Source organism: Hakea prostrata, chromosome 3, assembly GCF_041222555.1.
Source record: "Hakea prostrata isolate BN-2017 chromosome 3, UWA_Hpros_2, whole genome shotgun sequence".
In the NCBI taxonomy this organism is placed as follows: Eukaryota; Viridiplantae; Streptophyta; class Magnoliopsida; order Proteales; family Proteaceae; genus Hakea; species Hakea prostrata.
The window spans coordinates 41,966,187-41,987,237 of NC_142602.1; the positions used below are offsets into that span (position 1 = coordinate 41,966,187).

The 21,051-nt window shown below is 38.5% G+C and overlaps 1 protein-coding gene across 5 annotated transcripts in view; it reads left to right on the forward strand.

Annotated features, from left to right (window-relative positions):
* Positions 1 to 21,051, forward strand: part of KU70 (ATP-dependent DNA helicase 2 subunit Ku70-like protein) — a 117,388-nt gene that overhangs the window by 55,928 nt on the left and 40,409 nt on the right. For all 5 annotated transcript variants that reach the window (XM_089150427.1, XM_089150429.1, XM_089150430.1 and 2 more), the window contains one exon: positions 11,557 to 11,704. In XM_089150427.1, the coding sequence (XP_089006553.1) occupies positions 11,557 to 11,704 (148 nt within the window). The remainder of the gene's footprint in view (positions 1 to 11,556; positions 11,705 to 21,051) is intronic.

Below are 21,051 nucleotides of genomic sequence, written 5' to 3' on the forward strand. Positions count from 1 at the left end.
CTATAAAAGGCAGTGATGGACTACATGGATAACTTTATCCGTTCAATGTCATAGCCTCCTTGTGTCTAGTATTCAGAGTACTCCTCCATAACTTAGGGGATGGATCCAGCTCGACATAACAACTTTTATTAGATTAAAGCAGGTCTCATTCATTATGTACATCTGTTATTTTGGACGTCTGATGTATTGTATTGTATTGTATTAGGATGTATCTATGGTCTCTTGCATAATATCCATCTTTACAGTTGTGAAAATGCATGTTCCAATCGTTTAGTTTTGCCCGCATATAGCTGAGCATGTGCTGATCAAGAACACCACTTTGGTTTAAGTTTTAGGCAAGAATAACACATCCATTGTGTTTATTGGTGTACATCGAAAATCAGGCCAAAAAAACACTGAAAACCAACAAAAAATTGGGTATAAAAAAAATGGTACAAACTTATACCATATTTGCTGAAATTTTGGCAAGATTCACTTCTACCTATAGTTGTCAAGGCTAGGCAATAGAGGTCAACAAAAACCACTGCGAAACAAAGCAAGGTGACATGGTGACACTAAGACACCTTGACTTGAAGAATGGCCAGAATTCCTAGGTGACGCCTTGAGGCCGTTGACAACTATGTTCCGAGCAGGTTGAGAAGGCGAAATGAAATGAAATTTAGTTCTAAGAATTTAAGCAACTAATTGACTTGGATACTTGTTTTCCTCTTCAATATGAGTTAGAAGAAGCAATAGAACATAAAAAATGATTTTAATCTTTGACCATTCCGGCACAGTTTTGGGGACTAACAGCATTCAAATTTTTTGTCCCCTTTTTTTTTTTTATTTCTTTTTACTGGTTATGCATCACTGGATAATGCAAGGGGAACCCTAGAAACTAGGGGCCTACAAGGGCTGGTTACAAGTCTTTTAGGTTGGCAATTACTAGAGGAGGATAACAAATAAAAAGGGGATCTGCAGCAGCTAATCATTTGATAATTTTGATTAACATGCAAATCAGGCAAAGTAACAAAGTAAATAGCAATATCAACCCTTAACTAACAAGCAAGACTAAACAAGAATCAATAGGGAAACATGGGGATGGGGATCATGTCAATATAAAACCTAATGAGTACAAGATTATCAAGAATTCCTAAAGAATAATTGCTTTCCTAGTAAGAGTCTGTTACTAACAAATACCAATGTAAAAGATCATATAAAGAAAATATAAGGGAAGAAAGTAATAGGTGGGAAGTTTGTGGTGACAAAGGAACACCCTAAATATTTTGTGGATATCAAAGGAACAAGATGATTAGTAGAAATTAACAGCAAGGCTTTTCATGACAAAAGGAATAGCAGGCTGTTGCTAGATTGAAAAAAGAAAGAAAAGAAAGAAGACTCAGGGGAAAGAAAGTGGAAGGAAAGTAAAAGGAAAAAAAATAACAGCGAGTCTGCTGAACAGAAAGACCAAAGAAAGAAGAAAACAATGGCAATAGAGGACTGCCGGGGAGAAGAGAAGTAAATGGGGGCAGGGATGTTTTTTTTTTGCTTTAACTTTTATTTCATGCAAAAAGAAGAGAGAGCAGGAGAGCTTGCTGTAAACTTCATTAAGATTTGCTAAAGGAAAGGGAAATGAAGCTTTTCATGACAAAAAGAACAAAAGGAAAAGGAAAAAGGAAAGGAAACTTGGGGTTGGGAATGAGGCACAAACAACACAAAATGGGACAGCTGGCTGCCGCTAGATTGAAGAAAGAAAGAAAAGAAAGAAATCTCTAGGGAAAGAAAGTGGAAAGAAAGTAAAAGGGGGAAAAAGTAACAGTAAGGCTGCCGAAGAGAAAAGACCGAAGAAAGAAGAAAAGAACAGCAATAGAGGACTGCCGGAGAGAAAAGAAGTAAATGGGGCAGGTATCTTTTTACTTTAACTTTTATTTCACACAAAAGGAAGAGAAAGAGCAGGAGAGCTTGCCATGAAATGAAGAGGAGAATTTCTGTTAGGAGAGAGCGACCACTACATAAGCTGCCATTTGTCTAGGAGAGAAGCATGCTACCTTTCTTTGATCCACCTTCTCGGGTAGGGAAGAGAACGAAAATAGGCCTCGGATGGTGGCGTGGTAGGTTCGAGGCTCTTACGTGGCAGAGTGAATTGTTCTATTGTGTTGCATTTCCTTTGGCGGCGTAGCTGCACCCCCTAGATCCATCGTTTTGGAGCGATCCAAGAAGAACAATTAGGGTCATATTCTATCCTTTCTACAATGCCCAGATAAAGTGCTTTGTTTCAGATCAATTCTTCGCTGCAATCTCTTTGATCTACCCCTTGGTGAAAAACTGTAATACGCTTTGAGGAATTCCTCCCAGCAAACTTCCCTGTAAAAAAAGTGAATTGTCTAAGTGCTCTCCCCTATAGGCTTTGTCTCATTGTCTATCTTGTAATCATTCGAACCCAGCGCTTTTAGCCCACCTCCTCCTTTAACTAAGCGGCAGGCTTGACGCGATTGATAGATAAGCCGACGTTAATAGCAAGTCTAATTCCATGATAAAAGAGCTTTGTTTCTGAACAGATTTGTCCATCAGTAATGGGAATCACATTGGTGGGTATATAGGCCAATAAGTCTCTAGCTTGTGTTTTAATGACAAGTAAGGCAGTCGAGCTTCTTGCCCCTATCTGGTCCGATCGCTTAGAAAGAGAGAGAGGGGGGGGGTGATTTCATCCAATAATTACAATGTTTTCATTGATTTCCAGGTTATTAAAAATTAGACCAAAAAATGATAACCCATGGGCTAATTATAACCCATGGATCAACCCACAACTCAATTAAATTGAAATAACCCAAAAATGAACCAAACAAAACCAAACTATCCCACAAAAAGACTTGAAAAAGAATCAAACTGAACCTAAATAAACAATAAAATGTCTTATGTATAGTGCTTCTTGTCAAATCGAAGAGTCAATCTGGTAGCTTCTAAAAATGTTGTCGACCCACATAGGATATCTATGTTGACGTTGCTAATATACTCAAAACTATCACCTAAGACTCATGGCATCATCAACTCTCCTCAACCTAGGATAATTCACCTCTAGGGAATAAAGACTCTAGTTGTACTCAAGTGTGTTCGTGTCAAGCCGTTGTAGCTCCTCCATAGTTATCCATGTGATGTCAATCTCAGGGCGATCATGCCAGTTGACTAAAAAATCTTTGGTACCCACCCTCTCGTGTAGCTGTAACTCTCTCATGTGGATCTTCTCAACTGCTGCAATTCGCTTGTGAAACTTTTGCATATATGATACTGATGTGGTGGTGGAGGAAAGGGTTTTGAGCAACAAAGGCATCAAGAATGATTGGAAGGGTGTGAAAGCCATCTGGTTAGAAAGATGTAGTAGTAGGAGTGATATGGTAAGGGACTAGGTCTCCACATTGAAAAATTACTTATTCACATGTTATCTGGTAGATCAAGGGTGTAGGCATTAGCTCCTATTCGCTTTGGAACCTTGATAGGCCTATGTTACGAGCTTGTAGTTTGCTCCTCTCTTTAGTGAAACACTCTAGTATGATCCTAACCATCACCATATCTTCTTGAAATTCTTACGGTCATTGATGCACATCAGCAGTGGACTTATATTGATCATAACTTCATGGTTCACTATCTTATACCTACATGTAAAATAAATATATGTTGCACAAAAGACTCGGCTGATGGGGAAGTCCTAGAGCAGGACATGGACGAAATAAGATCTATGGGTGCCTTGTGTTGGTATCCTGAAAAAACCACAAAAGGTGATAGACCAGTGGTTTGGCTCTTAGAACTTTCATAGGCAAACTCGGCTTGGGTAAGCTCACGGTCCCAACTGGTATGGTACTCTCCTATGAGGCAACGTAATAGATTCCCTAGACTCCTATGAACAACCTCGATTTTACTGTTTGCTTGGGTGTGGAATGCATAAGAGAAATGAAGTTTGGTACTGATCATCCTCCATAGAGTCTGCTATAAATGATTGGTAAACTTAACATCTCTATTTGGATACTATGATATGAGGCAACCCGTGGTAGTTGACAACCTCCTGAGAAAAGAGTAACAACGATTATCTTAGAATAGGGAATGAAATGTGCCATTTTCGAGAAGCGGTCGACTACCACAAATATAAAGTCATGTCTTATTGAAGTTCTAGAATGCCAAGCATAAAGTCCATACTACGGTCTTGCATTGGGGCATGTGGCACAAGCAAGGGAGGCTGCAACCTAATTTTCTCTTTGTTGCTTAGTGGTCTGGCATGTCTTAAATTAACTTTCTACCTTAGCAACATCTCTCGTCTCTAGCCAGTAAAATTTGATCTCTACTACTAGTCTTCTCTTAACTCTCGACCCAAATGATTAGCAACTCCCCCAACATTCAATTCCCAGATTAGGAAATCTTGAAGTGAGGTCCTTGAAATGCAAATTCTAGTTCCTTTGGAAAGGAAACCATCCCACAGTAGGAAATTTGAGCGGCAATATCCACTCAAGGAAGTGAATACCTCACTAAAAAGAATGCATGTGATGCACTGGTCCTTGATTTGTGTGACTCCTACAACCTTAACACTTATTATTTGTAGTAGCCATTGACCTGACTTGTAGAATTTGTGCGAGTGGGGTACATATTGACTTGGCTTAGAGCATCAACAACATTATTTTCATCATAAAGTTGATGTTTTGAGTGTAAAGGTTCATCCTTGTAGAAATTCATCCCACTTGGTGCTCTTCTGGTTTGGCTTCTTTTTGGCACTCAAGTATTTCAAGCAAAGAAGAAAATTCGACCGCAACAGGAATTTCAACATTGCAAAAGACCGACATTTCGAAGTTTCGATCGAAATTGGACACTTTTTTTCTTCTGGAAATTGGAACTTCAATTTCGGGCCTCATATGGACTTAAAATGATTTGGATTCTTGCATACTACCTATTTCAAACATAATAAACATAGTAGAACTAATGTTTTGCCAAAAAATTAATAATTTATCATTCAAGTATACTAACAAATGACTGGTTCCGACAAGTGCAAACTGTATTGCATACAAACATAAAATTATCTGCATTCATGATTTGTTTGTTAGAATGGTCACATATACAACAAGTCAACAAAATAAAATGACCGACTAGATCAAGTGATGGTGTCTCACATATATTAAGTTGAAGCCTATATATCATATATACATAAAATAAAAATACATAATTTTAGAAAATAAATATTAAAAAAAAAATGAAAAAATGGTAGCAAATAATAAAAAGATAAGTTTAACAAAACACGATCATAGATCATAGTCCTAGGCTAAACATATATTAATTTTAAGGCAATACAAGATCATTTAAGGCATGAACAAAAAAAAAAAAAAAAAAAAAAAAAGGAAGTTTGGAAGGTTGGGTATGGCTCATGCTTCACATTCTATTGTTGCTAGAGTTTCCTTTGTAGCTGTTGTGGCTTAGGAGGTGTTTGGAGGCAAAAAATGAGCAAAATAGGTGTTTGAAGGCAAAGGAATTGTGGAAATTAGGTGAAAATGGGATAGAAATTAACAAAAACTGAGGAAAAACAAGTTGAAATGTTGAAATGGTCGAAATTTCGTTTGAAACCTTCGAAATGGTCGAAATCTTTGAAATTTTGGTCAAAATTTGACACTTCTCCGAAATAATTGTAATTTAGTTTCGTTTTTTAAAAATACAAACATTTTGACCGAATTTCAACAATTTTGGTCAAATTTTCTTCTATGATTTCAAGGCTTGGTGATCAAAGAATAACACGAATTCTTGTGGTAGAGGTACTAGTGCTAATAACGCTAGGCCTAGACAACCACATAGAATTCCTTATCGTAAGTGAAATAGTGTTGCCTAGATTTATCAAGCTTTTCACTAAAGTAAGCAACATGATGTTCTTCTTTACATAGGACACCTCCTATTCCAATGGTAGATGCAGCATAGTTGACCTTGATGACCTTGGAGAATTTTGGATCGAATAGGATTGAAGTCTTTGTCATCAACTTCTTGATCTCTAAATGCTTTCTCAGAACTTTTAGTCCATTGAAACTTCTTGATGTAACCTGTGATGAAACATAATGGAACTAAATCGGTTGATGAATTGCCTATAGAAGGTGCCTAAGTCATGGAAGCTTCACACCTCAAAGATGTTAGTTGGTTCAGGCCACTAAACAATGGCTCTCACTTTCTCATAATCAGCAGATACTCTTTGTGCTGCATAATAACTCCTAAGATAATGACTTGATCACTTAGAAATGTGCATTTCTCGCGATTGACAAAGTTTTCTCGTTAAAGCAGTTCAAAACTTGGCGCAATTGACTTATGTGGGAAAACGGTGTTTTACTATAGAGGAGGATGTCATCAAAGTAAACCACCAGAAACTTGCGATTGAATGGTGGTAGCACTTGTTTCATTACCTTTATAAAAGCCCTAGGTGCATTGGTTAAGCCAAAGTCATAACTAACCACTTATAGATGCCGTCTTTCATTTTAAAGGTTGTCTTTCATTCATCCCCAAGTCTAACCCTAATTTGGTGGTGCCTGGTTTTGAGATCAATCAATCTTAGAAATGATTGATGAGCCATCATATTTGGCATGTCATCAAGCCTGTGTATTGGAAAGCTATAATTAATGGCGATCTAGTTAATGGCTCAGCTGCCTACACAAATATCCAAGTGCCATCCTTTTTGGGTGTGAGTAGAGCATACATTGAATAAGGACTAGGAGTCTAGAACTCTCCCAAATGAATCCTTTTTGAAGTAATTCATCTACTTGTGGCTTCAACTTAGCGTGCTTCTTGGGATTTATATGATAATGGGGTGCATTTGGCAATGAGGATCCTGGGACCAAGACTCTCTTTGGTAATGGTTTTCATTTTTTATTTTTACCAATTTTCTAAAATTCAGTGCTAAAAATTATTGTGGGTCAAAATTCAAAAATCTTTTGGTAATCACCACTAGGTAAAATAGATTTATATAATAAAATGTCTTTGGCATAACTTTCTCTAGAATGGTTTTTATAAGTTTTAAACCTTGTATTGGAAGGAAAAAAACTGTATGTATAAACTCTCTCCTGTCATGAATGGTAGGATATCCATAATTTTCTCTTATAAACTTAATATCGAAAACACTACACGTCTCTCAAATAACTATATGAAGCTGTCATCTTTAAAATAGAAAAACCCTTCTTCAGAACTTCAAATGATCTCTCAATTACTGTTTTGGGTCATTTTCCAATTATTTTTCTTTTGTCCATGTTCCTACTTTTCAAGTCCTTAATTGACCTCGATGTATTTCCAAATTCTAATCTTCATAAAAGAGGCTGTTGATAGGCCATAAACAAGGAATTAGGCAGTGATTTCTGAATGATATATCTGCATATCAGCATAGATAAGAAGAGTTGCTATAACCTTTGCTATAATGGCAACAGAAACATTTACCAAAAGGGGAGAAAAGGACTATCACAGGGAGGAAATGATGAAATCACAGATCTAGGGTTAAGGGTGAAGCTGTAATTTTCCTAGGATGTGGCTGCCCAGGAAATTCCAGCAAAGGATAGGGGGTTTAGGGTTTTTAAAGGGGTTTAGAGCCCTCTGAAACTTAACGGCAGATCTGAATTCAATTGTACTATGAAATACAGATTAGAAATTTGAATCTCAAAGGTACTGTAGTGACGGTTTCGGCTAGGGTTTGGGAAAGGTCGAGGGTTGCTGGTTCTGCAGATCAGAACTGCTTCCTATTGTTGTTCCTTAAACTGGAATAAGATCTAATTGATAGAACTTAATATAATTTAAATTTCTGTAATTTTGAAATTTCTGCAATTTTAAAGGAAGAAGATGAAGTGCAGGGTTTTTTAGAACTTGGGAAATAAGACTGTTTCTGCAGAACTAATGATAGGACTGTGTTCCTAGGGTTCCTCCTAGGGTTCCAGCGATCCCAAGAGGACTGAAAGGAGATTAAAGGGGCTGGGATTGAAGATTTCCTAGATGGGGTAGGATATGGTATTGCAGGGAATAAGGAGATGGGGGAGGCTGCAACTACTAGGAAAGGGTCTAGGGTTGGGAGGAGACTCTAGGGGGGAAGGGGAAGGGGAAGGGGAAGGGGGTAATTGCAAGGGGGTTTGGGATGTCTCTAGGGCTAGGCAAGAGGGGAGGGGGCTGTGACTGCTACGGTTGATGGGGAAGGCTTCTAGGGTTTTGCGCAAGGGAGGGGGAAGGGTGGGAAGGTGCTGTACTTACTTGGGAATTGGGAATGCTTGCTGGAATGGTTGCTTGGATGCTTGAAGATCTCTTGAGAGCTACTGAATTGAAGAAAACAAGAAAAACTTGAAAGCTTTTTCACCAGCCAGGGCCTACCCACGTAGGAGACCCTGAACCTCAACACTCAATTCATTAATTCATCCAATACTGAAAATAGCTTACATGAAGAGGCTATTTATAGCCTTAAAATAAAGACTCGGACTCGGATGTGGGATTCCCTAAACTAATGAGATCCAATTACAACTCAAACTGAACTCTTGTCACACACTTTAAAAGGAATCAAATTACTACGAGGTTATAACCCTTAGATTGGAATCTCATTAACACACGTTAAGTTATCTATTTAAGCACATACTAATTAGATGACTTTAGACTAAAGCAACCAACATAAAACCAAACTGGACTCCTTCAAACACAACTTGAACTCACAATAGAAGACTCAAAACACATCCAATTTAGACTCAAACTGACTCAACAAAATCCTAATTTATTTTCAGGGGTAATTTAAGGGCTAAAATGCCCATACTACCCCTCCTAGAGGGTTTTGCCAGCCTAAATGTTTCTTGGATCCATCCTGGGGGCATCACTGAGGGTTTCGGACAAGGGAGGTCCCTGTGTTCACTTCAATAAAACAGAAAAAGTGAGAAAAAGGAGGATCAGCGGGAGAGAGAAATATAAGGAAAGAAAATAATAGAATCTGCTGATAAGGTGTCAAGGGAAGGGGAGAATAGAGATCTCAATTACGAGAGAGAAGTGAGACAACTAGAGAGAAGAAAGCGAAGACTGATGAGAGAGGAGAGAAAATCCAACTCGATTTTCAGAAACAGATTTAACTTCCCAAGCTTGTATGCAACAACGAGTAGCTGATCTAGAGCAATGGAATTATTTCAACCTCTGAACATTCCCATGTTAAAATTGAGGATCTACTACCACCCTGCCGCTGTATTCCCTGTTTCATTATTGAAAATAACAGCATAACTCTAATCTAACAGTCGTATGTCCCTTACATTACGCCCTAAGGTAGCCATCTCTTTGACAGGATGTACTAGGGTATATGTCCCTTGTTCTACAGCAACCGGCCCTTTTGACAGGAATCCATCCTTCTCATTTTGATACCTGACGGAGGTTGTCAGCCATTCTGATGATCAAGTAGTGAGATGCATAAACAAGTAATGCACAGACGGCACATCTATCATCCATCTCTTAAGAAAGGAATGATAAAATCAAAAGCAAAATTAGACAAAACTCATAACAGTATTAGAAGGAACGAAGGAAGATCTAGGGCTTCTGATGCTAATAAGAGTCACTGGGGACTTCAAGATTTGTATGAAGGAATTCTTCCTTTCACAGATGACTGAGCGAAGGCTGGCAAAAATGAACCGCTGAAGTCTTCTAAAGAGAAAATTATAAAAGAATATAAAATTACCATTTTAATCTTATCTCCATTAGAAACACATGGGTTTTAAAGACCACTGCAAAAACAATTCAAATTATGAGAAAAACTGAAAATAGGCCAAGACCTGTTTTTAAATTTTGTATTTTTTTCAACCCATTTAAATATAAATTGGCCATATAAATTCTGCCAAACAGGCAATACTGCCAAATATATTTATTTTTATTTGAGTAAAAAAAAAAAAAAAACACTATACGAAAGACTACCTAAGTAAGCCAGACAGATCGGTGATAGTCGTGTGGACTCCCATCAGTCACATGGTCTAAGAATCCTCTAAAATCAGCATGTATACGGGGCAAATCAATCTGATTGGCAGGCTGGACCAAAGCTTCTAGATCAAGTGAAGACTATAGAAAGGCTCACATTGGACTCCAAAGGCATCTGAAGCAGTTGAGACTTGTAGGGTCATTTTATGCTTCAACATTTGGCGTCGTCTGTGGGAAATCTATCCAAATCTTTGATTTCTACTGAGAAACAAAGCATAGGATGAGAGGCAGTTATGTTGGAACCTGGATTTCCATCATCTGTCGCAGACAATCCATAGTCATTCTCTCGACTGCTAACTAGATTAAAGGCCAAGCAGCTCTCTGGACAAATAAGCAAATTGCCTTAACAAAAAGAGAATGATCCTCTGAGGAAACAAGTCTGGCATTCCTTCAGGAAAATTCAGGAACAGCTGATCTACCAGAAGCATCGCTCCGGTCAATCCAAATGATCCAGTAACGGCCATTTAGTTAATGGCACTATTACAAATGTTGGTCAGGCAAATAGTTCCTCCTCAGAGGGATGAAGTTAAGTCTACGTCCATCATCAACCAACCTCCACTACCCAGGTAACAGAAAACTGCTCCAGTCCCTTTTTCACTGTCATTTTTCCTTTTTAGAATTCATGAAATCCCCCCATAAGAGGCCTACCTTCATTTGAATCTGGGAATTTAGCCATCTGAATTCTCTCTGATTACATGCATACATTCCCCTCCCCCACCCAGTCTGACCTTTGATCCAAATCTCAGCCCGACCTGAAAATCCCAACTGTGGTTGTTGGGAATCTTGCCAGGAAACCTAATTCCTGGAATGAAGATCAAGAATTTGAATATCATTCAAATTAGCCAGCCAGGTTCTTCAAAACTTTGAGGATATTACATAACCAGTAAACTCCCCACTCAATCCCAGTTTAACCCCTTTCTGAATCCATTGAAGACCACCTATCTAAACCAATTATGGTTTTGTCAGTTTCACCTCTTTGAATCCATTTGACCACCTATCTAAACCGGACGGTTTTCACAGTGTCATCCCTTTCTGAATCCATTTAACCACCTATTAACACCAATTATGGGTTTCTCCCGTTTTCACTCCATTTTGAGAATTTACCTTTTTTAACTGAAGCCTAACCTAAACTGATACATTAAACATTCCCAACTGGCCTTAATACATTAAACATTCAATCTCCATAAGCATAGAAAATGTCCCATCATAGCCCATATCAGAAGACCCACCTGAACTACCCTAGCTTAACCTATCCTGGAAGTGGAACATTAGAACCAGTTCCTAGAGTTATATCTGATTGGATCATGGCTGTTTGGACATCATTAGTTTGGGACTACATCGATTTCGTTAGTATCTATAGTTTTATTTTCATCACTGGAATTTTTTCGTTGCTATTGATCGAGAAGATCAAAAACATGGAAAAGAAAAAAAGTTGAAGGTTATCCAAGCACCTCTGTTATTGTGTGCTTGTTGTTAATTTATTTGGTCTATCCTTGTTTTCATAACTGATCTATACAAAATTAAGGTACATACTTTTCTTTAATATAATATTTGAATTTATTTTGTTAGATTTTGTTTTAATTATCACACTTTTTATTTCAGTGAGATTGTTAGCTTTTCCATTGAGGAACTATCTGAAATAAAACGGGTTTCAAGTGGACATCTTCGGCTTTTGGGATTCAAGCCAATGAGTTGCTTAAAAGATTATGATAATCTGAAGCCATCAACATTTCTTTTTCCTAGTGATGAGGTTTGCTATTTTCTGAGCTTTTCAACTCATGAGTTTGAGTAATTTTATTTAGCTTTGCATGCTAAGTTGAGTTGCTAGCTGATTAATACTAAGATGATATTGTAATACAATTTGTCATTGTGACTGGTAATCCAGTGTAAAGTAATTATTTTACTGAAATGTGATTATAAATTTGGCAAACAAATTCCTTGTTAAATTTCACAGTCTTGTTTTCCCTAATAAAGTGGTAGTGCCTTGATTATTAAAGAACTTGGGACCATGGAGTCCACCCCCATAATATCTTGGGAATCTTTCCCTGAAATTAAATTGAATTTTTCCGAAAAAATATTTTCTGGCAAATCAAAAGGAGCTTGCATTAATTAAGTGGTGTCAAAGAAGTCAGGTTGCCTGATCTTGAATGAAAAACACTATTCAATCATAAAAATGAGGAAATTGGAAATTGCTGAAGATTAATCTTGTGGAAAATGGATTATGGAATATAAGATTCAATAGAAATGTGTTGGCCCTCTTAGCCTATTAACTGGTTCAGTGTAATTACCATGTCAAAACTGTGTCATATGGAAGTCAATCACTGTTAGACTAGAGATCGTATTGATTCAAAACATAACAAAATTTTCGGTCCAAGAAAAGGTCAAAATTTTCAAGTTTTGACCAAAATTTTGATTTTTTTTGCTGAAGTTTCAAACTTTGATTTCAGGCCTCATAACAACAACAACAACAAGCCCCCACAAAGGCGCGCGCCCCCGCGGGCCGCCGGCCGCCCCTTCCCCCTTCTCGTCTGGCCCCCGCCTGCCTCTGTCCTCTCCCGCTGTCCCGTGCGCTCCCCGTTCGCTCCTTGGGCTCCCCTCTGTGTCTTTCCTCCTGTTTGCCTTCTCCTCTTGCTCCTCTTCCCGGTTTATTGTTTTTCGCCCCGCTGCGTCGTCCTTTTTCCTTGCTTTTGGATGCCGTCCTGCCCGTCCTTCTCCCCCTTTTTTTTGGCTCTCTTCCTTCTCTTTCTGTCCTGTTTCATCCTCGTTCTTTCGTCGTTCCCCTCTCTCCGTCTGTTCTTTTTCTTGTCTCTGTTTCTTTGTTCGTTCTTCGTTCTTTGGTTTTCCCCCGGGTCTCTCTCCCTTCTCCGCTCCGGGGCCTCTCTTTGTTTTGGTTTTCCTTCGCTGTTGGGCTTGTTGCCTGTGTGCCCGTTCGGGTTCTTTTTGTCCCCCTGTTCCTGTCCCGCCTCTCTTCCTTTTTTTTTTCTCTTTTTCTCGTGTTGCTCGGGCTCTTCTGTTTTCGGTCTTCCTTGGTTTTCCTCTTTCCCTTTCCGTTCTTGTTGCTGGCGGCCTCATATAGACTCAAAATTATCTGGATTCATGCATACTACCTATTTCAAGCATAATAAACACTATGGAGCTATTAGTTTACCAAAAAAAAAAAACCATTGAAACGATAACATTCAAGTATATAGTATATATGAGAAAAAACGAGAATATTACCAATTACAAGTCTACTCTATTCCATGTCTCCCTCTTCCCATTGCACCCGTACAATGGACAATACATGTCCCATGATGTTTGCTCCATATAGTTGTCGACGTAGTCCACAACTGCATCTTTGGATGTAGCCTCATCCACATGCCTAAGATGTCCTAATGGTGGGAAGTTGGGAATCTCTTGATAAGGAACTGGCTCAACTGCATATGGAAAGGCTGGCGGTGATTGGGGTACAGAGTGGAAGACCTGCTCAATAGATGAAGAAACACCCTGGTCATCGACAAGGGCAGGGACACTATAAGCTCCATACTGACAATAAGTTCCAGTGGTTGACTCCAATAGGTGACAATGGGAGGGACACCATAAGTTCCATGACCATATGGCTCCATTTGTGGCTGTCTTTGAGTCTGATAGCTAGGAGGGACACCATAAGGTCCACAACCATAAACTCCATAAGTCGACCCAGTAGAACTAATACTCTCAACAACAGTATCATATAAGGACTTTGTAGGCCTATACCATCTGGATCCTCTAGAGGTGGAGTCTCTGGAATCATTTATGCTCATCGATCTCATAGATCCCACCAAGCTCTTTGCATCATTCGGATGGTAGGACCCATAAGATGGCATGTCCTTTGTGTTATAGTTGTGCTGTCTCCCCTTCCCCTTCCTCAAACATTTCGATGAAACATTTTTGCCTCGAGATATAGCTCCAGGATGGTTTGAATCTTGTGTCGCATAGGAGACTGACTCTTGCCTGTGAATCTCAGTGGTCGTCCTCCCCCTCCCTGCCTCTCACATACTTCTGTTGCTGGTGGTGATCTGTCCCTAGGATTAGCTGAATCCTAGTCATGAGGTCCAACACCCTCTTCGTCCCCTCCATCATCATCATCAGCATCGTCATCATTGCTTGGGGCTTGAGTCGCATCATCCTCGGTGTCGGACTAGACAATCAAATCCTCGCTTTGGGTGGATGCACTAAGGTGTGGCATGAAGGGATGGGCGGGCGTTGCGTGTGTGCTCCCCTCTTGAGTCATGAAGTTCTCCACATCAGACCCCATCTCCTTTGAAATTTGTCTACTAGGACGACCTCCCTCCTCATGAAACAAGGGCTCTCCACTGTACCTAATCCAGTCAACTACTGGGTTATCATCATCACCCATCTCAAATATGTTGGCCAACTCGATATTGTTACTCTCTTTGTCCAGCCCTTATTTAATATGATCCTCCCTCAGTCTCATATTATGGTGTAGATAGACAAGATCCTCTAGATGCTTCACACCCAATCGGTTGCGCCTCTTTAAGTGGATGAGGTTGAAGGTGCTCCAGTTTCGCTCACAACTAGTGGCAGAACATGTCTCGGAGAGAACTTTGCATGCAATTGCACTCAAATAGGGTGAGTTATGGCCAAATTGCAACCACCATTTAGCTGCAACAAACAAAGACTCCAATCAATACTTAAATAACTAACTGAAAGATAAAATATAAATAATTAAATTTATAATGAATTAACTTACCCCCAAAGGTGGATTCCTGTCCCGATATGGCCACGGAATAACCAAAACTCCCAATGGCATCCCTAAATGTCTTCATCTAATATATAAAGAAAAAAAAAAAAAGAACAATAACTAGGTTAATACTTAATAACTTACTATAAAACTATGAGTTGTGAATACCAAATCACAATCTCAGCTCCATAAGGATGACTGCTTGTTTAAATGGATCTGGTTCCGACCTCTCTACTACAATTTGGACGACATCTATCAAATCTTGCCTCATCCAAAGCATGTCATTGTAATGATACTTGGGATTTGGATAGTATGCTATGTAAAAAAAGCAAAAATAAGAGGAAATAGTCAGTACTTAATAGTGTGATAAATTGATAATATAATGAAAATTAAGTTGATTAATATACTTACTAACTCACTAACCTTATGTAAAGGATGCTGCAACATAGATTCTCATCTAACTTGGATGATGTTGAGGATTTTCTTTTTGCTGTGTGGGTAGATCTGAGTAACTTGCTGCTTCATCCTATCTATTGCAACCATATGGGGGGTAGAGTAGGTCTTTTCTGCTGATCTGCCATCCTCAACGCATGCACCACAAGCTTAAGCATCTTCACCACTATCCTCACATTGTTCCATAAACTAACATCGCGTATGGTTAACTATGCTTTCCTTCCTCCTACGATGAAGAACCCTCCCAGCTAAACCATGCTCCGATGCAAACATGCTCTTAAGGCCAGTCTTCCTACTCTTAAAGCTTTAAGTGCTATCCAATTGGTAGCAAATCTGGTTATGCTTGGCCTCACTAAGTCACCCTGACACCCTGTCCCTCATCATCTCTAGTGTATAGGTGTGGTTATAAATGAAGGTGCTAACTTGTCGGGCTTGGTCCACGGTCTTCTTTACAAGCTTGACATTCTTCATGTCCTTTAGCATTAAGTCAATGTAGTGAGCAACACATGGAGTCCAAAAGAGCCTATATCTGTCCATTAAGACGTCAATATAAAGTCACAAATGAATATCAAATATGTAATGTAATATTGTAATATGTATTAAAAAATTAAAATTAGTACTAGAAGTAGAAGCATGTTTTAATACCTGAGGTTCTGTTTCATCTTCAACCCAACTTTCTTGTAATTGGAGTCATTATCAATCACAATTTGGATCACATTCTCCACTCCAACCTCCTTCACCCCTTGCTTCAATAATTTGTAAATGTATTTTGCATCCTTCTTCTCGCCGGATGCATCTATTGACTTAGAAACACTATCCTCTCATCACAATTTAACATGAAATGGATGATGGATTTCCTAGTGGGACCTGTCCAATCATTACTTATCACAGTCACTTCATAAAGAGTCCATATGGGCTTCAATCCATTAATGTACTCATTTAACTCCTCTTTATGCTTAGGCAAATAGACATTATATATCTCATGTGGGGTGGGGCCCTGTATACCACTCCTAACCCTATCTATCTCCTTAATCATAACCCTATAGTAGGGCCCTTGGGTTATATGTGCTAGAATACTATGGTACATAGCCCACTTGGAGAAAGCCGTCCCCATTTTCTCCTTACACTCCCTCACAAGTGCTTCAACTTTCTCTGCTTTTCCTTAGGCCTCCTAAATAGGGCCAGATCATTGCGAAGAATCTCCAGATCTTGGTATGTGGCATGTGCTAATGAAGCTCGACCCCTTATTGCGGTCTGCAGGATGGGAACCTCTTGCCTCACACTTTGACTCCTGATAGGGATTCAGGAGCTGTCTATGCCTCCCATACCTGTTGGCTCTCTAGAGGACCCACAACCCATAGCCCTTTGCTGCCTCCTCATATCATCAATGCTAACCTGCTCCTTACTCATCATTGTCGCCCTCTTGATCTGTGTAGACTCTGGATCAGGGCCACATCCATACTCTCGTGGCTCCTCTGGATCAAAATCCTGCTCTCCTAGCTCTGGAAGATCATCTAGGCATACATCCTCGAACTCCTCCCATTGTAATCTCTTCTCTTTCCTTTTTTGCTTCCCCTCGCCAAGTATGAGGCCATGGCCTTCTTCACATCTGAGGGCACCTTGGTGCATCCTACGACATTTTTATCTCCCCTAGCTTTATGAACCTTAGTTTTGTGGCCACACCTCCTCCTATTTGTTTCTTACAGTAATTGCACTCAGTCTTCTTCCTATCAGCTATCATTGGCATCTAGTGTTGCCAAGCTATGTCTGACATCTTTGAAAGATAAGCCTAATACAAGAAATACAGACTAAGTATGTTAAGAAGCCCCCATAATATGCTCCAAAAATTACATACATGCTTCTAATAATAATCTTCTATTTTTAAATATAAAAAAAAATTAATTTGTATTCTTAGTATCTAAATAATTTAAAAAATATATAAAATACACACTAAGTATCGTAAAAAGCTTTACAACATGCTTAAAAAATGACATACATGCTTCCACTAACACTCTCCTATTTTTAAAATTTGAAACAACAATTAATTATTATTTTTAATATTTAAATATTTTTTGAAATTATTTAAATATCTTGCAAATAATAAAAACAAATAATTAACAATACAAAAAAATTGATTCAACAACATCACAACAAATTGGTGTCTTACATACATTAATTTGAAGCTTATACATCTACTATACATATACAATTTAAGCAATATACATAATTTATAAAATAATTTTTAATAGTAGAAATATAAAATAAAAAGTAGGAAGAATTAAAAATTAATTTTGACACTACAGATTCATAGATCAACACTCTAGAGTAAACATACTTAAATTTGGAAGCAATCCAAGAAGATTTAAGGTACAATCAAAACAAAAATAAAAAAATGGGGATGTTGGAAATTCACCTTGCGATATGAGAAAATCTATCAATGGAGAACCAAATCTAGTGTTTGAATAAAGTGGAGTTCCAGAAATTAGGTGAATTGAGGGGTGAAAGCAAGAAAAATATAATAAAAATTCGAAACTGGTCGAAATCTCCTTTGGTGATAGTTCAAAATTTTGGGTTTTTCGCACAAAACAGGTGATTTTATAACCTGTCAAAGTAACGTTTCGGCCGAAACATATTGGTACTGAAATTTTGGTACATTTCGGTTGAAACATATATCTTTAGGGAAATTTTTTACATTTCATTTCGTTTTCAGATTTACCGGATATATTTCCATCGAAATTTCGGTAATTTTGAAAGAATTTTTTTCCCCTGATTCAAGTACTCAGATGGTCCCAAGTTTTGAAGATCCATTACCAGCTTTGCTTGATGTTGCTGGCATACAGGATGTAGTCCGAAAACAGTAGATGATCAACTAGGAGCCAGAACTCTTCAGCAGGTTTGTTTACCCCGATGACATGACTGAAGCAAGCGATCCGTCTACCTAGGGGCTTCGTTCCCCGAATCAGTTAGTCAGTCAGGTCAGTGAGTAAGGAAGTCCACAAAGAAGTAGTGCAATACCATAATAGTCTATTGGGTTGATCAGTCATTCAGTACAGGAAGACCCCCTAAGAGAGAGTTCACATTCCTTTTCTCTTTCTAGCTTTGCTTTTCAGTCTAAACTTTTTTTGTCTAAAATTGCATTGATGAGTAATGCTTGTTGCTTCTCAGACTTCTTCATGCTTCAAGCGGCCCTATGTCATGGCTTCCACAATGTCCATGGGGCTGGTTAAGGCACAGCTTGAGGGCCTACATCAGACAGATGAGAGTCCAAGGATTTACCGACCAACAAATGGGCCAAGGCTTTCAACTCACTCTTTCTGGACCAGCCTTTCTTTGGTTAATGAAAGCTTAGAAAAAGTTGCATTCTGACAATACTGAGATGGAACTTGCCAGCCATGACTTGGAGACCACTAGATAAGAACTGAAAGAGCTCAAGATCTTTTTCAGAACCAACTCAAATGGGTTCAAGAAAGGGTTTTTGAAATTTTTTGTTAGGGTTAGGTAAGCCCATGGAGTATTGTGGTTCCCTTGATGGAATTGGCTGAAATTGTTGATATGATGGACTAGGGTTAAAGGGTTGAGGAGTTAAGTTTTAATCCCTAAGGGGTTGATTAAGGGATCTCCAAAGAGGATACACAAAAGGGTTTTCTTAATTAGGATTTTGAGATGGGGCAAACATTGGGTAATTTTTTTGAGACGTGGTGAGGGATTGTACCTAATGGTCTAGGGCACTGATCTAGTATGGTGATGTTCCAATGTGTAAATTAGTCTATATCTAGGTTCTTGATTTTATGGTTTTATGAGTACAAATATTCAACAAGCTTGCTGGCTAGGGATGTTAGAATGGGCTGAAACTGGGAGTGACTGTAGGTAATGATATAGGGATAGGGTCCTCCAAGTTTTGTTGGATTTGGATGGCTAAATTTGAAGATATGGAGTTTCTTGTTTTAGGGTTTTTAGAAACTACAAGGTTTCCTGAAAACAATGGTGCTAAGAGTAAGGGGACAGGGTGCTGGCTGCCAAATGCCTGGACGGGAGGAGCCTTGTATGTGCCATGGTGGAGCTTCCAAGCTGGAGCGGATCAATGTAGGTTAAATAGTTAACCAAAAGATGTCAAATTGTTCTCTCCAAGAATTCTTGAACAAACCAATTTTGGAGGTACCTTACCAAAGCTAACATTGAATCTGAACCTTATATTAGTAATAAAGTGCCCTTCCTCCAGTGAATTTCCTCTGGAAAAGAATTGGATTATCTATTCTGGTCAATGGAAAAAATAATTCAGTGAAGAACTCAACTGCGGCCTACAACAATATAGAAATTGGGTGAAACCTGACTAATTCTTTCTGTGCAATAAATAAGAAATGCATGAGAGATCTTGAGAAAATCAGAAAGGGACTAAAAGAATATATACATAACCTCTGATCAACGCCGAGAGAGAAAAGTCGTTGAGGAGGGGGTGTAATTTTAGTTATTGGAATTCCTGAGTGCTGATCAAAGAAGTTTGTTGGTCTGGCATTTTGATTGACCCCAGTTCTCTGCTGGTCTTCTTGATCTTCAAGTCCTTCCTCTTTTTCTAATACCTTAATAAAGTCCCTCTCGATCTCCCATCTCTGATCTCTTCCACACCCAACTTCCACGGCTGCCAGCTGCATTGTATCTTCTCCCTCCAATCTGCCCCCATACTAAGACATTTTGGTTAGAGTATTTTGAGCATGAAGGTTGTTTTGGTTGACAAAATTTTAATTCTGAAGTTTTTGGTCTCCAGTTACTACACTGGGTTTAGTAATCAATTAGGTTGGTAAGCAGGGAAGATTCATGTAAATAGGGAGACTTGATGGGTGAAAGTGGAAGTACACCGTATCTTAGCAGAGTTACCTGTTAATTTGCCTTTTGTTTTATTTCTAGTTTCTAATTCCTGAATAGCCTTCCTTTCTCAAAAGTTATTGGCATTTGGTAATTCTGTGTCTTTTCCCTCACAAAACAGGTTGGAAACCTATCAGAACATTATAAAATTGCCATCGATCCTATTGTTATAAAACAAGCATTAAATAATTAAAACAGCAGCTGAACTTGAACATAGAAAAGTGAGAAGAAGAAGAAGAGAAGAGAGAATAAGAACCAGCAGAAGAGGCTTGTGATTCTAGCTTCAGAGTCTAGAATCACAAAGCCCTTTTATTTATAGCTTCTAATGAATCTAATACAATTTGAGAGACAAATAATTGTCCTCTAGAAAAAAGAAACAAAAAATTACAGCTTTAGTAACTTTCTAGCTTCTATAATAGAAAGTTCTGAAAATAGAAATTACCACCAAAATAGAAATTACGCTTGCTTTTTAAAAACTCCCAAAACTTATGTAGCAAAACTCCTACATTAGAAATAGAAAGTAAAGTAGCACCACTAGCATTATACAGTTCACGAGAATAGTAATGTGAACAGTACAAACAGATTTTCTGTCCGGTACTGTTCACGTGAACAGTACCATGAACAATAAAATAGCCCAAAGTGCGTATACTTCAAGACTCCCCCTCAAGCTGGAGAATACATAAAGAAAACTTCAGCTTGCACAATAAGAATAAAATTGAAAGGTAGCACCAATCTTGAATCGTGTAGTAATAGTGGACATCAATAAATATTGATAAAACTTCACCCAAGAAATCGGGGGGGGGGGGGGGGGGGGGGGGGGGGGTTCTTCTTCTTCTTCAAGATTACTTCTTCTATTATCTAGTTCTTCTTCTTCTTGCCTTTTAGGATATGCATTTTGTAAACACTGTTGCAAGTTCAAAAGGTGGTGTTGCATGGTAGAACAATTCAGATTAATATCGTAAAGAAACAACATAGCATGTATATTTCTAACTTCTATATGTAATTTTTTCATGGTGAGAAATTTTATTGATATAAAAGATCACAGAAGTACATGGTGATAC